We start from the raw sequence: 12726 nt of genomic DNA on the forward strand, positions 1-12726 counted from the left end.
CATGCCTTCGAAGCTGACATCATACATAGGCCTAGACTCATACACCAATACTAATACCAACTATGCATCCTTCACCTTAAGACCCCCCTTCCTTTTGCTGATTCTTTCATGTTGACTGATGCCCAGTGTTATTTTCTGACGAATGGGGCAACTGTAGCATTTACCAACCACAGAATATGCCATCTCCTCAGAAGATCTTAGGTACACGCTCCCAATCCAAAAAGGATAAAGAAAACAACTTCATTTGAGTGGATATGTATTGGATCCCTTGAAATGCACAGAAATGTGACTCCAGGTTTTTATTTTAACATGTGATATAGACTAAAATAAACGCACAGAGACTCTGGCTCAAGTAGCTGGCTCAGTGCAAAGAGTAGGGAAGAGTAGGCTTGAATGTGTATAATGTGCTTTAGAAAACAAAGCTTTTTTATTCTGGAAGACATTTCTGCCAATAGCATTTTATGAGGGTCAGATTTGTCACCACCCTCCTCTCAAATGATTTAGCTGCATGAAAAATAATATTTTTTAAGGAGTTCTATGTATTTTTTTGAAGTTTCCCAAGAAGAAAATTTACCCAAGGTATATGGTCAAACTTCTTCTCACTACTCCCACACCCTGACTCTCCTTCCTCCTGGGGGAGAACAGTAACTGAATAACTAGCCCCCCAGAACCACCCTTGACCAAGATAAGACCTTGGGAAAAGACACTCTGCAAAGGAGAGCAACAAGATACATGGAACCTGACTTCCTAATACTGTTGAGCACCATTAAATCCTGGAGCACCTACCTTTGAGCCTCCTCCATGTGAGAGAGAGAGAGACTGCTTTTTCCTGATATAAACCACTTGTATGGGTTTTATGTCACACACACACACACACACACACACACACACACACACACACACACACACACACACACACACACACCCTGCTAATCCTAATCACTACCAAGGTTTACTGCAAGAGCGTTTATAATAGTGAGAGACAGGAAATAACTAGCTTAGATACCCACTAGAGATTGGTCCATTAAATGATGCTGCATTGATCATCGATCCACAGAGGGAATATTTAATATTATTTTGTAATTAGTATAAATAGTTATGTAAAAATGATTGCAATATTACGTAGTTAGAAAACTGCAGGTTACAAAGTAGTTAGTACAATATTTCAGATATTAAAAAATCCCCAAAAAACTCCCCAAAATTCAGAAAATGGTGTTAGAAAATAAAATTACAGATAATTTTGATTTTTTGCTATTTGATTCCCTGTATTTTCTAATTATTCTATAATAAATATGTTATTTTAACAATAAGTTATATAAAACCAGAAGCTGATATTGGATAACATACTTATTGTTACTCAAAAATAATAACAAAAAAATGAAAGCCTCACTTTGGTGACTTGGAAAGCAATTTAATGCTTTTTTGGAAATAATTATTAAAACATCAATTGCTGGGCTCCCTTAATAACAGAAGCAAGAAAATATTAGATGGGAGTAGCGTTAAGAGAAATAACTTTGTGGATCTTTGGTCTTACTGCTATTTCATCTCTCTAGACAATTATCAAATGAGGAATATTTTTCTTATGTTGATACTTTATGGATGGATAGTAAAGCCCTGCCTCTACCATTTACATATATTGTTTATAATATGGAAATCACTCATTCAGCAATTACTTATTCAGCACTTACAATGCAATGTGGAGGGCTACATCAATACAGCATATTCTTGTAGACTTTCTTGAAATGAAGTTTAATAGATAATAATGTAGTTATCCAAAGCAGATATTTGCAAATACAAATGTCTCTCAGTTCTGGCTGAGAATAGAGGTATTAAAATCCTTGATTTGGCATAGGGTAGGAAAAAGTGAAGGAGAAGATTAACTCTTGTGAGAAGACAGGTCTGATAAAGGTGATCCTGAAGAAATATATCCTCCAATGTTTCATGCAGAATCAAGACAATAAATCTTCAGAATAGAGACCACCATCTAAACCAAACATGAAATCTCCCAGTAGAAAGAGATGTCTTCACTACCATGGAGCATGAGAACCTGCTTCCTACAGGACTGTTCCCATTCGGGCCCAGTAGAACCACAGGGAGGGCAAGATCCAGAGAAAAGGAAATGTTCTCTTCATGCTCCCTGCTGCTTTCGGACTCAGATCCCATTCTGCTTCCTGTTTCCAAGTCTGAACAATGCTAAATCAACAAGCCACAGCATGACTTTCCACTTGTCCTGACTCATTCCTATCCCTTGAAGCCAGTGACAGAAGTGAGACCAGAATCTCCAACTGCCTTGTTTCATTTTAGTTTCAAAACAATGCTAGGAGGTAGCTAACCCGAAGATGAGGAAAACACATTGTGAGATAGGGCAAAGCCCAAAGCCACCGTGTGAGATAGGGGAAGCATCAGAAAGTGACCCTGGATCTTCTGTCTCCTAATAAGAAAGTATAGGGTCATGGTCAAGGGGGTGAGTTTAAGAGTCTGATATACATGGATTCAAGTCCCTGTTCTGCCACTAACTAGCTCTAAATTTTGGCTAAATCAATGTGACAGGATCACTGTAACGACTACATGATATTTTAAAAAATGCTTATTCCAGTGTCTGACATATAGTAAAGACTCAGCAAGTGGGAAAACTTATTCCTATCTTGAAAGAAAGGCATGCCACTGAGAGTATCCTGGATATAAAAAGGCAAAGATGAAAAGGAATCAGTGACCCTTTTAAGCTAGTATTCCATGAGCCTATAAAAAAATGCTCTTAATGTGAAAGGGAAAAAAGCCAGGAGAAATGGGATACATCTGTCAACCAAGTTTTTTTTAATGGAGTTACTAACTGGTGACTAAATATAAAAAGGATGAACAATAACAATGATTGGGTAAAATAAATGGATCACAGCATCAAGGAATGTGGATAAAACTAGCTCCAAGATCCTAAACGCAGGCGTGAAAAATATTTGAGGATCATTTCAAGGTGAACAACCAAAATAAAAACCACTTGCTATGGAAGCAAAAGGCAAACCTGATTCTTCAAGTGAGAATCTAGTACATTACAAAATAAAATTCAACTCTTTCTGCATATCAGCACCCCTGAGAGAGAATGTTTGCAGAAGGGAAAAGAAAATTACACGTTTCCCAGGAATACAGGAGTTTAAATTTGAAGGTCAATTTATAGGATCCTTTATCAATGGAACTTCCTACAATGGAGGAAATGAATTAGTTTATCTTTCAGGCAAAGGAGACAGAAGCCAACAAAAAGAAGAAAAAGTGATGCACTGTATTCAGTAAAGGTCCCCAAAGGTCAAATTCGGTAGCACAGTGGCAATCATCAAAAAATCAAAAAGGCTCATAATCACACATATTGTATGGAATTAAACTGAATTAACTGAAGAAACAAGGTAGGAAGATGTTTTTCTAGGGGGAAGTGCTTTTAAAAATCAATTTGCTCTAAGACTCCAAACAAAATAGTTCTCATGGGCTTACTGAATCTTAAATCCTACTAGCTATAAGGAATACAGGGCGGCTTCTTTTCAGACTCCTCTATACTAAATAGGGCACAAACTGCAAGAAGATTTCTCTCCTTTCCCCTATTCCACCGCTGGTGAATGATATTGTGAATGAACACTGGTGAGCACCTACTAGGCTCAGCATATCGACCTGACCCTCAGGCTCAGGTGTGAAAGAGGAATTCTACTGGCACCCAAATGGGAGCATTGCGGGGTAAGTGTTCTTCACAGAAAACCTGGGGAAACTTCTCTGCACTCAAAAATGATAAAATAAAAAACAATCACCAGGGGCCTCTGATAAGTTCTACAAAACATTGCGAGAGGACCATTGATTTATTGACAGAAGCGTTTCATGATTTTAGTAAGGCACAAGGGAACATGACGTCTACAAAACAAAACAGGCTATGAAAAGAAAAAAACAAGCCAGCGCAGGAAATTAAAGGAAAATAAAAACCACTATTAAAATTCATGTTAAAGGCAGTAACTAGTGACTTGACAGAGCTAGAGTAAGACATTTCAACTTGAGAAATATGTCTAGAATATCAAAAAATGCATAAGCTGTTGAAATATTAAAATACTTCCATAATGGCTGGTAATAGTCCCCTCCATCCTCAGCAGTCAGGCCCTTGCGGGACTTCCAGATGCTGCACCGAAGTACAGCAGGGAGCTTCCAAACTCTGCTCCAGCACTAAGGCGGGTGTTTGTTTTAACTGTCCTGTGCAATGTTGGCTGTCAAACCAATTGTTAAATATTTTGAATAACATCCTTTGGCTCTAACCCAAGAGTAAAAGGTATTACCAATCAAAAAGGAGAAAAGAACAAAAGTAATAACAAAAATAATAACTGAAGGAATTTTTCTGGATTAAAAAAAAAATCCTGGATCTAAAAAGAAAAAGTATATAAAGCGCATGACATCTCAGGCAAAATAATGAAAAGACTGAATTTAGGAGCCAGATTCATTGTCTAAAACAAAAAGACTGGATTGAATTGGGCCTAATCCCACATATGTGAAAGGATGTTCTGGTTTGTTGTTCAGTTTTTTTCAGTTCTGTTTGATTTTTCTTAAAGGAAAGTCAGAGACCAAATGACTAGCTAGGTGTAGTGGACACTGTGGTGGGCTCCCCCTTCCGAACCCAGAGATTCATTCTCCTACCTGCTGACTGCTGATGCCTCAGAGCTACCTCCCTGTCCAGGAACTGCCCTAAGCCAAAGGGAGGCTCCTTGCCCAAGGACACGGCCCGTCTCAGCCAACATCCAAGGACTGGTCAATACAAAGGCCTGGTCCTCATGCCTAAATTCGGGATAACTCAGAAGGGTCATCTGGAGCTCATTTGTGGGATCGACTAAGGCTTCTGCTAACTGCGTCACAGCTCATTCTGCCCACTGTTGCTTCTCTCACTCTCTCATTGGTATCATTCCCAAAAGTACCCACCAAAAACCTGCACACAGCACTCCCAATGTCTGTTTCCAGAGAGCCCAATCTGAGACACTAGGTCATGGCTCTACTGAGACCTGAGAGGCAGGAGGACAGAAAAAACTAAACGCATCCACCCACTGACTAGGATCTGAGATATCACCAACATCACCAAGATACAGGAGCCCTCAGACACCATAAGATCTCATTTTGGACTGAAGGATCATGGGGTCCAGGGAAAGACAACCAATGAACTCTTAAATGGTAACGTCAGGAAGTGAAATTCAAATCTTTTCCATACAACATGAATCTGGAAAAAATTTTCAAAAAAAAAAAAAAAAGAAAGAAAGGAAATCTAAAGCTGAGAAAGCAGTTAAATAAAAGCTGACAATCATAATAACATTATTTCACTACAGTAAAAATTAACTTTATGGAAGTTTTACATAAAATGTTTCAAAAGAGAAGGGAAGTCATCAGACTCATTTTAGGAGGCTAAAACTGGATGAGATATTAATATGCGAACCTTCCTTAGGAACATATGTGCAAAAATTCTCAAAGCAGCTTGTTTTTATGAGGCTCCCTTTCACTAATGAAAAATAAGACAGTAAGTAAAATACGCATATTGAACTATAGGTTTTATGGGTGACAAAAATAACAGAGTTATATATGGATCCTAGCAATGTTTCTTTGGAAAGAATTGTAAAACAGAAAAACTCAGGCAATTCAAATTTAAAAAATAGGATAAAAATATACAAAGTTTGAAAAGACATAAAACTATCACAGAAAAAGAGAGAACACCATGCATATCATGTTAATAAACCTGAAATTCTCCATTAATTAGACTATGTTCAGAAAAAAGTGATCAAAATCAGCTCAGCAAATAAAATGAAAAGTGAATTGCATCACGAAATTAGGAAGAAACTGAAAAGGTTGTCAAATTATTACTCCCTCAAAAAGTTCAGAGCCCAGAAGATTTTATTATGAATCTATCTAAACCTTGCAATGATCAGCTAATTCCATGCAATAGACACTCATTTCACAGTACTACTACTACTTCTGCTATTACTACTACTACCACTAGCAGCTAATACTTTGGCCACTGATGCATTTATTCCTCATAATAATCCAGTGATGTGGGTACTATTAAGAAACTGAGGAACAGAGAAGTTAAATACTTTTCCCAAAGCCAGCCACACAGCTAGTACTGGTGGAGCTGAGAAGAGAATGAAGGCCATGCTCCTAACCACCATTCACAAAGAAAGGCTGAAGCCTTTGGTTAAGAACCCGATATACCCTGATGACAAAAGCTTCGTAAATTAAATGTTTTTCTTCCTTTCTAAATGACCAGAAACATTATAGCACTTATTATGTGCCAAGCACTGTTCTAAGCAAGTTACAAATGTTACTGTACTCAATCCCCATAACAACTGTGGGAGGGAGTTACCATCATTAACCTTCTGGACAGATAAGGAAACAAGCACTGAAACGTATTCCGTGAAATGTCCAAGATTACACAGCTAGCAGGTGGTAATAGATCAGGGATGCAAACCCTGGCCATCTGAAGGGTTTGTATGTGGTGCAAGACTAAACACCATAAAACATGCTGAGGACAGCAGAGAATATAACTTTTAAATTAATCATAAATTACTGATTTATGACAATCAGATATGGAAATCAAAGCATCACTTATGCAATAGGTCATTATAGGCAAACAGTCCTTAGGTGCCATTCTACAATCTTATAAACAGTCTAAACCAAATAAAGCACATGACAAGCAAAGTCCCCAGGGACAATCATTAAACTCATAATCGGGACAACATTTTCTTATAAAAAATAATTATAACACTATGCATAAATTATAAATACCATTTATACTATGAGTAACAGTCATTACGACTTCATTGTTCAGTTAAACCACTGTAATATCTATTCAGCCAAGATGTAAGACAAATTACTTTCTCCAATACAACTTAAAACTTTTGTTCAAGCAATTTCCTTTTCATTTTGTGGTATTAGATTAAGACCATATTAGTTCTATTGGAATTTCAACACATTCTGAGATGAGTCTGAAACATATGAAGCAAATGATATCAACAATATCAAAAAAATTTACGACAAGGACCGAACAGAATGCCTTATCCAAACTTTATATACAATATTGTACAGATATGTGAAACAGACTGTAACTACAGGTCACAGATGGACCCATATCATTGTGAAGTATACACCAAATTTATCCTGAACAATAAACTTTTATTGCCTGTGGTAACAGAACCAACCAAATGAAGTTTATCTTTAATATATAAAAGGGACTGCTACATTCCAGTTAAGTTTTGATTGTTGAGTACTAATAGTAATACCCATCAATACCCATCAATAATACCCATCAATAATATGAGATTATTATGGGTACCTGTGGCTTCATGTGATGTCCTCATTTCACTCTCTGTTCTCTCTTCAAAGTCTTCTTTGACATCATCAGCATGCTGGTCTCTGAGAAAAAACAGGTGTTTTAATATTTTGTAATAGAAACGTTTAAAGAAATGGGAAAGTGGGGGTGGGTGGTAGTGGTGGGATGAACTGGGAGACTGGGATTGACATATATACACTAATATGTATAAAACAGGTAATAAGAACCTGATGTATATAAAAAAAATAAAATAAAAATTGAAGTACAAAGAAAAAGGGAATGGCTCAAAACTGCACCTCAGCAACTGTTTTTTTTTTTTAATTTAAAAACAAATGATACCATTAAAATGTTAGAAAGGATTTTCAGTTTTACTAAGAAGCAGTTAATACTAAAAACACCTATAGGGACTTCCCTGGTGGCTCAGTGGTTGAGAGTCCGCCTGCCGATGCAGGGGACACGGGTTCGTGCCCCGGTCCGAGAAGATCCCACGACCCATGGCCACTGAGCCTGCGCGTCCGGAGCCTGTGCTCCGCAGCGGGAGAGGCCACAACAGTGAGAGGCCCGCGTATTGCAAAAAAGTAAAAAAATAAAAACACCTATAAATGTTCATTTTCCTCATTATCAATTTTCATTTACTGTTCAGAAAGATTTTAAAGCTAAGAATGGTATTAAGGTTAACTATTCCAGAAAATGTGGCCACTGAATATTTCAACTTCAAATTGGGACATGTATCCATGAGGAATTTTACTTGTACTGTATGGTAAGACTACAATTTTAAGTAGGAAAATGGTTTTAAAGTCCATACCATTTAATCAAGTCACTATATACTACTCAGCTCCAGAATTTGCGATTGAGGCTGAGATTGTCCAGGAGAATCAAACTCAATTCTAGGAAGCTTTTCCTGACTTAATCAGGTCAAATTCATAGGCTGAACTGATTCCACCTCTTTCTCACCAGGAATGAACTAATGCTAATCTAACCACGCCAAGAATGCTCTAAAGTGGAATGGACCCATTCCAATCCTAATTCAGAGCTTTACCCTGAAGTCAGTGACAAAAATGGCTTTAAAGGAAACCAGGCACAGGCTACTTATATTTTCTTTAAAACTAAACTTCAGGGATTTAAAATTTTTAACCTAATGTATTCCGTTCTCAGGGTTCAAAATAAATCCTTTATAATACTCTATAATACTCTGTACTTACGATGTTCTGTTGTTTCAAATGCTGTTACCTTTACAAATATATCCTTAGTTTCTTGAAGACTCAGACCACACTTCTGTTCAGTGTCAAGAAAAGGGATAATATCTTTGAAACCAAATATCCCAACAAAATATAAAGGAGTTCTATAGTCTTAATTACCAAGGCACTAATTTACTCCCTTTTTGTAACAATAATAATTTAACACAATGATGCCAACACAGTAAGCATGAGATAAATAAAATGTTCACTAGTTCTTAGAAAGATCATTTCCAGGGACACATGAAATTTCACTGGAATCTGAGCTCCCTGGCTTACTTCATACTAAAAACAACTTATCACAACTGCTGAAGAATATTTGCTTATCTGAGAATGGGAAGAATCACCGTTATTATGCAATAAAAATTTTTTTTCCAAGAGAAATCAATTAATTACTATGGAGGCTCTTACTCCATAGAAAGTGGGGAGATGGAGGTAGAGTGAAAATAAGAAAATTGCTGATAACTGGAGAAAGGACACTAGTTGAAGTGATAGTAGAAAACTGTCTTCTCTGTAAAAACAGTGTTGAAGTTAGACTTGGTAATTACAACATGTTAAAATCAGCTTATTATGCTAAAATTAGCTTATGTGATCTTCTGAATTTGTTTCATATTAAACTGGAAATAATAACCTTTGAGCCCACAAATCTATCCCAGTAAGTACTGTGGCCACTGAAATAAGTGGTTTGTGGATGGCTATATTAATAGTTATTAGAAACAATCACACATCAGAGTGACATAACTTAAAATTGGCATTTTTCAGAGTCAAAGAAAATAAATTCCCAATTAATTACTGTAGATTGCCTAAAAGCTTTAGTGAATGGTTAAAAAAAAAACAAAAAAAAACCCCAAACAAACAAAAAACCAAACTGAGCCCAAAGGCTAAAATTATATCTTAGAATTTTCTGTATATTTCATTTTTCATGATTGAAACTGTCCACTGATAATTAACAGTTACATGTTTGTGGTTTCAGTAATGCATATTATATTTTCCTTTAAAGTAAACTTTAGTAAACTAAAGCTATAAGACCTAAGTATGAGGAAAGTTCTTCTGTATTCTTATGCCCAAATACAATGCCAATGACTTATTTTATGAAATGTAGGAAAAGAATCATTTTCTAGGAGGGAACAGAGATAGAAAAGGAAAATAAGATGATTGACCCCAAAAGTTTCTTCATCCTAAATGTGCCATAATCCATCGCTGAAGAGAAGCACAAAAACAGCCTTCTGCTTGTATATTCGTGTTCCTTCATTATAGAAGCGTGTTCAGCTCTTACCTTCCTTATTTTAACTCGTGATATTTCATTAAATTTAACCCATATCACTTGGGAATATATACATATGGATATTTATCTTCACCGAAAAACAATTCCAATGCAGGACTCCACAAGAAATGTTCACTGAAAGTTTTATTTCCAATCAATAAATTGATTTTGCTAACTCCTTAAAATTAAAAGTGACTAAGCCCCTTTGGGTTCTGATGCTTCCTTTAGCTAGAGGGTTGGCAGGGTGGGGTCAATATGAATAGTCTTTTAGAAGGGGTATTACGAAACAGATGGATGAACAGAACCCCTGAAGGAAACAGAATCCTGACCAAGCGCATCCAGAAATGTGGAAACAGTATTAATAAGAAGTAATAATAAGAAAACAATATACTTAAGAACATATTATGCACCAAAGATTGGCCGAGTTCTTTACATGTCCATTATTTCATAACAATCACTGAAAGAATGTTCTGTTGTTATATCCACTGAAACTTAAAGAGGTTAATCCCAAATTTTCAGGGCAAGTATAGCACCAGGTCTTACTGACACCAAAATCTATAATTAGATTTAATTATTATTTGTTTTTTTACCCTTGTGTTTTTCCAGGATACAGTACCATATCCTTGTTACATGCAGTTAAAGGGAACTGGCCTTCTGGTGTCATAATCTTATTTTCAAACCGTCTTTTATTGATAAGGTCAGGAGTGAGGAATCTGACTCACTAATATTCTTACTTGTTTTATATTTTATTTAAAATAAAAGTCACTTTCTCAACTGGGCAACCAATATTTCTCTCACCTATAAGGTTAGAAATTTCACTGCTAATTCTCACTGAATAGGTACTGTGATTAATTTCTCTGTGCAAAAATGAAATGCTTTATCTAGGATATCGACTTCCCAAGCAAAAAGTTATTCTAGCTGCACAGTCTTCCAATTATAAACAAAACACGTTTATATCACAATGTCAAAACTCTGTGATAATATTGTGACACTCTGGAACAGAGTGCAAGATATGCTTGTTGACAGATTTTTTTTTTTTTTAATGACAACCAAAAATATTTTCGTTGTATTTTAATATGACAATTTTCCTCTACTTTAAAACTCCTTTATCTTCTCCTGTTGATCAACATTTTTCATTACCAACAATTTTGTTTAGGAAGGGAATACAAGCTGATTAGGCACAGGGGAGTGCATCGTAACATGGAGAAAGCAGCCCAGCAGTGGTGACGCTGATGGTCTTTGAAAGTGAAGAGTCCTGGTGCAAATTTCAGCTCTGCTACTTACAAGTTCTATATGACCTTCAGCAAGTTACTGAACTTCCCTAATCCTCAGCTGCATCTTCTGTGAAACAAGGATAATAAATCCCTTACCTCACAGGCTTTTTGAGGACTGAATAAAACGATGTATAGGAAGTGCTTAGCATACAGCCAGACACATAAGTAGGAGCATGATAAGTGGCAGCTATTACTATTTAAGAATTACTTATATTTTAGGATAAAATTATCTACTGACACCTATTTTCTTTAAGTAACCTGTTTCCCTCAAGTTTTAAAACAGCCTTTAGAGTAATGGTTATGAGCCAGCCTACAGTCAGACTGCCTAGGCTGCTACTTACTAGCTGTGTAACCTGTAACCGAGAGAGGTCTGTCTGCTGAATGGGGATGTAATACCCACATAGGCATTATGAGGGTTAAATGACCTAACATAGCTAAAAGCACCTAGAAGAGTGTCTGGAACACAGCAATTTCTCTTGGGATTTTAGAATGTTCAACAACCAATTTATTTCAGCATTTCTTTAGCCTGAATTGAAATATGATCATAACTAAAATCTTACTCAACAATACTCTTTAGGCTTTTAATTAAGACAGTGGAATACACTCAAATGAAAAAATGTTTTCTTTTTGAGTCAGCATTCTCTTTTTCTGTGTAATTATGTGTCATGCTTTAGATGTCTTACTATCTTACTCAAATGAGATTTTTGGTAAATATTAGTGAAACAAACATTAGAAGAGTAAATACATAATAACAGGATCACATTTGAATGCCAACAGCTGTTTCTTCAATTTTATTTTTCATTTAAAAACAATCCCTAGCCCGTTATGTTTCAATCAGTCATCAGTTTGTTAAAAATAATATTGAAACAATATGAAACAATTCTTTTGCTTCAGTTCAGGGATTTCAGCCAGCTCTCTGACTCCAGCATGAGTTTGGCTTGGCTCGTACCTTAAAACCTCCCCATCCTTCTCTTTCCAGAAGAGCTTATTCTAGTCTCACAGGGGCTTTGTCAGAGCTGCAGAGTACCTGTACTCCCCAGGAACAAGTGGGGACACAGTGAATGTACAGAGAGCTATAAAAAATGTAGGGTTTCCTATTTTGAATGTTAAAATGATGTGTCTTTGCATGCCCCCAGCATTTGGAAAAAAAAATTCTGGGCTGAGGTCACTCACAGGTAAAAAATCAGAGAATGGGAATCTCAAGGTTGTATATTAGAGGTACTGTAAAAGAACCTGAATTGTCTCCAAAATGCCCCCTACAAATAAAGAGAAGACTGTGCTTTATGGCTTCAGGATAAGGAGGTCACCATCTTCAAAGGGATTTGGAAAAGATGGCAAATAGAACCAGTGCAATTAAAACTTCCATGTCTACAGGTAACATTCGAATAAAGAGTTTTTATAATTAAATCCCTTTTGAGACTATACATGAACAATAGTTTTAATGGAGTTTTCATAAACACAGCCCAGGAGAGATAAGCATAGTTTACTGTTTATCTAATGACTACAAATAAAACATTTTGATTAATAAGGCTATTAAATTAAAATTTAGCATAAGGAACATATGTTAGTGAAGAAAGGGATATAATGAGTAAGTAAATAATAGTGGATGTTATCAAGATGCCAAGGAAA

The 12726-nt window shown here is 36.2% G+C and overlaps 1 protein-coding gene across 6 annotated transcripts in view; it reads right to left on the reverse strand.

Moving 5' to 3' along the window:
* The window catches only part of L3MBTL3 (L3MBTL histone methyl-lysine binding protein 3), a 114473-nt gene that overhangs the window by 9768 nt on the left and 91979 nt on the right, over positions 1–12726 (reverse strand). For all 6 annotated transcript variants that reach the window (XM_082855702.1, XM_082855705.1, XM_082855704.1 and 3 more), the window contains one exon: positions 7328–7407. In XM_082855702.1, the coding sequence (XP_082711828.1) occupies positions 7328–7407 (80 nt within the window). The remainder of the gene's footprint in view (positions 1–7327; positions 7408–12726) is intronic.

Source organism: Leucopleurus acutus, assembly GCF_964270905.1.
Source record: "Leucopleurus acutus genome assembly, chromosome: 15".
Taxonomy (NCBI): domain Eukaryota; kingdom Metazoa; phylum Chordata; class Mammalia; order Artiodactyla; family Delphinidae; genus Leucopleurus; species Leucopleurus acutus.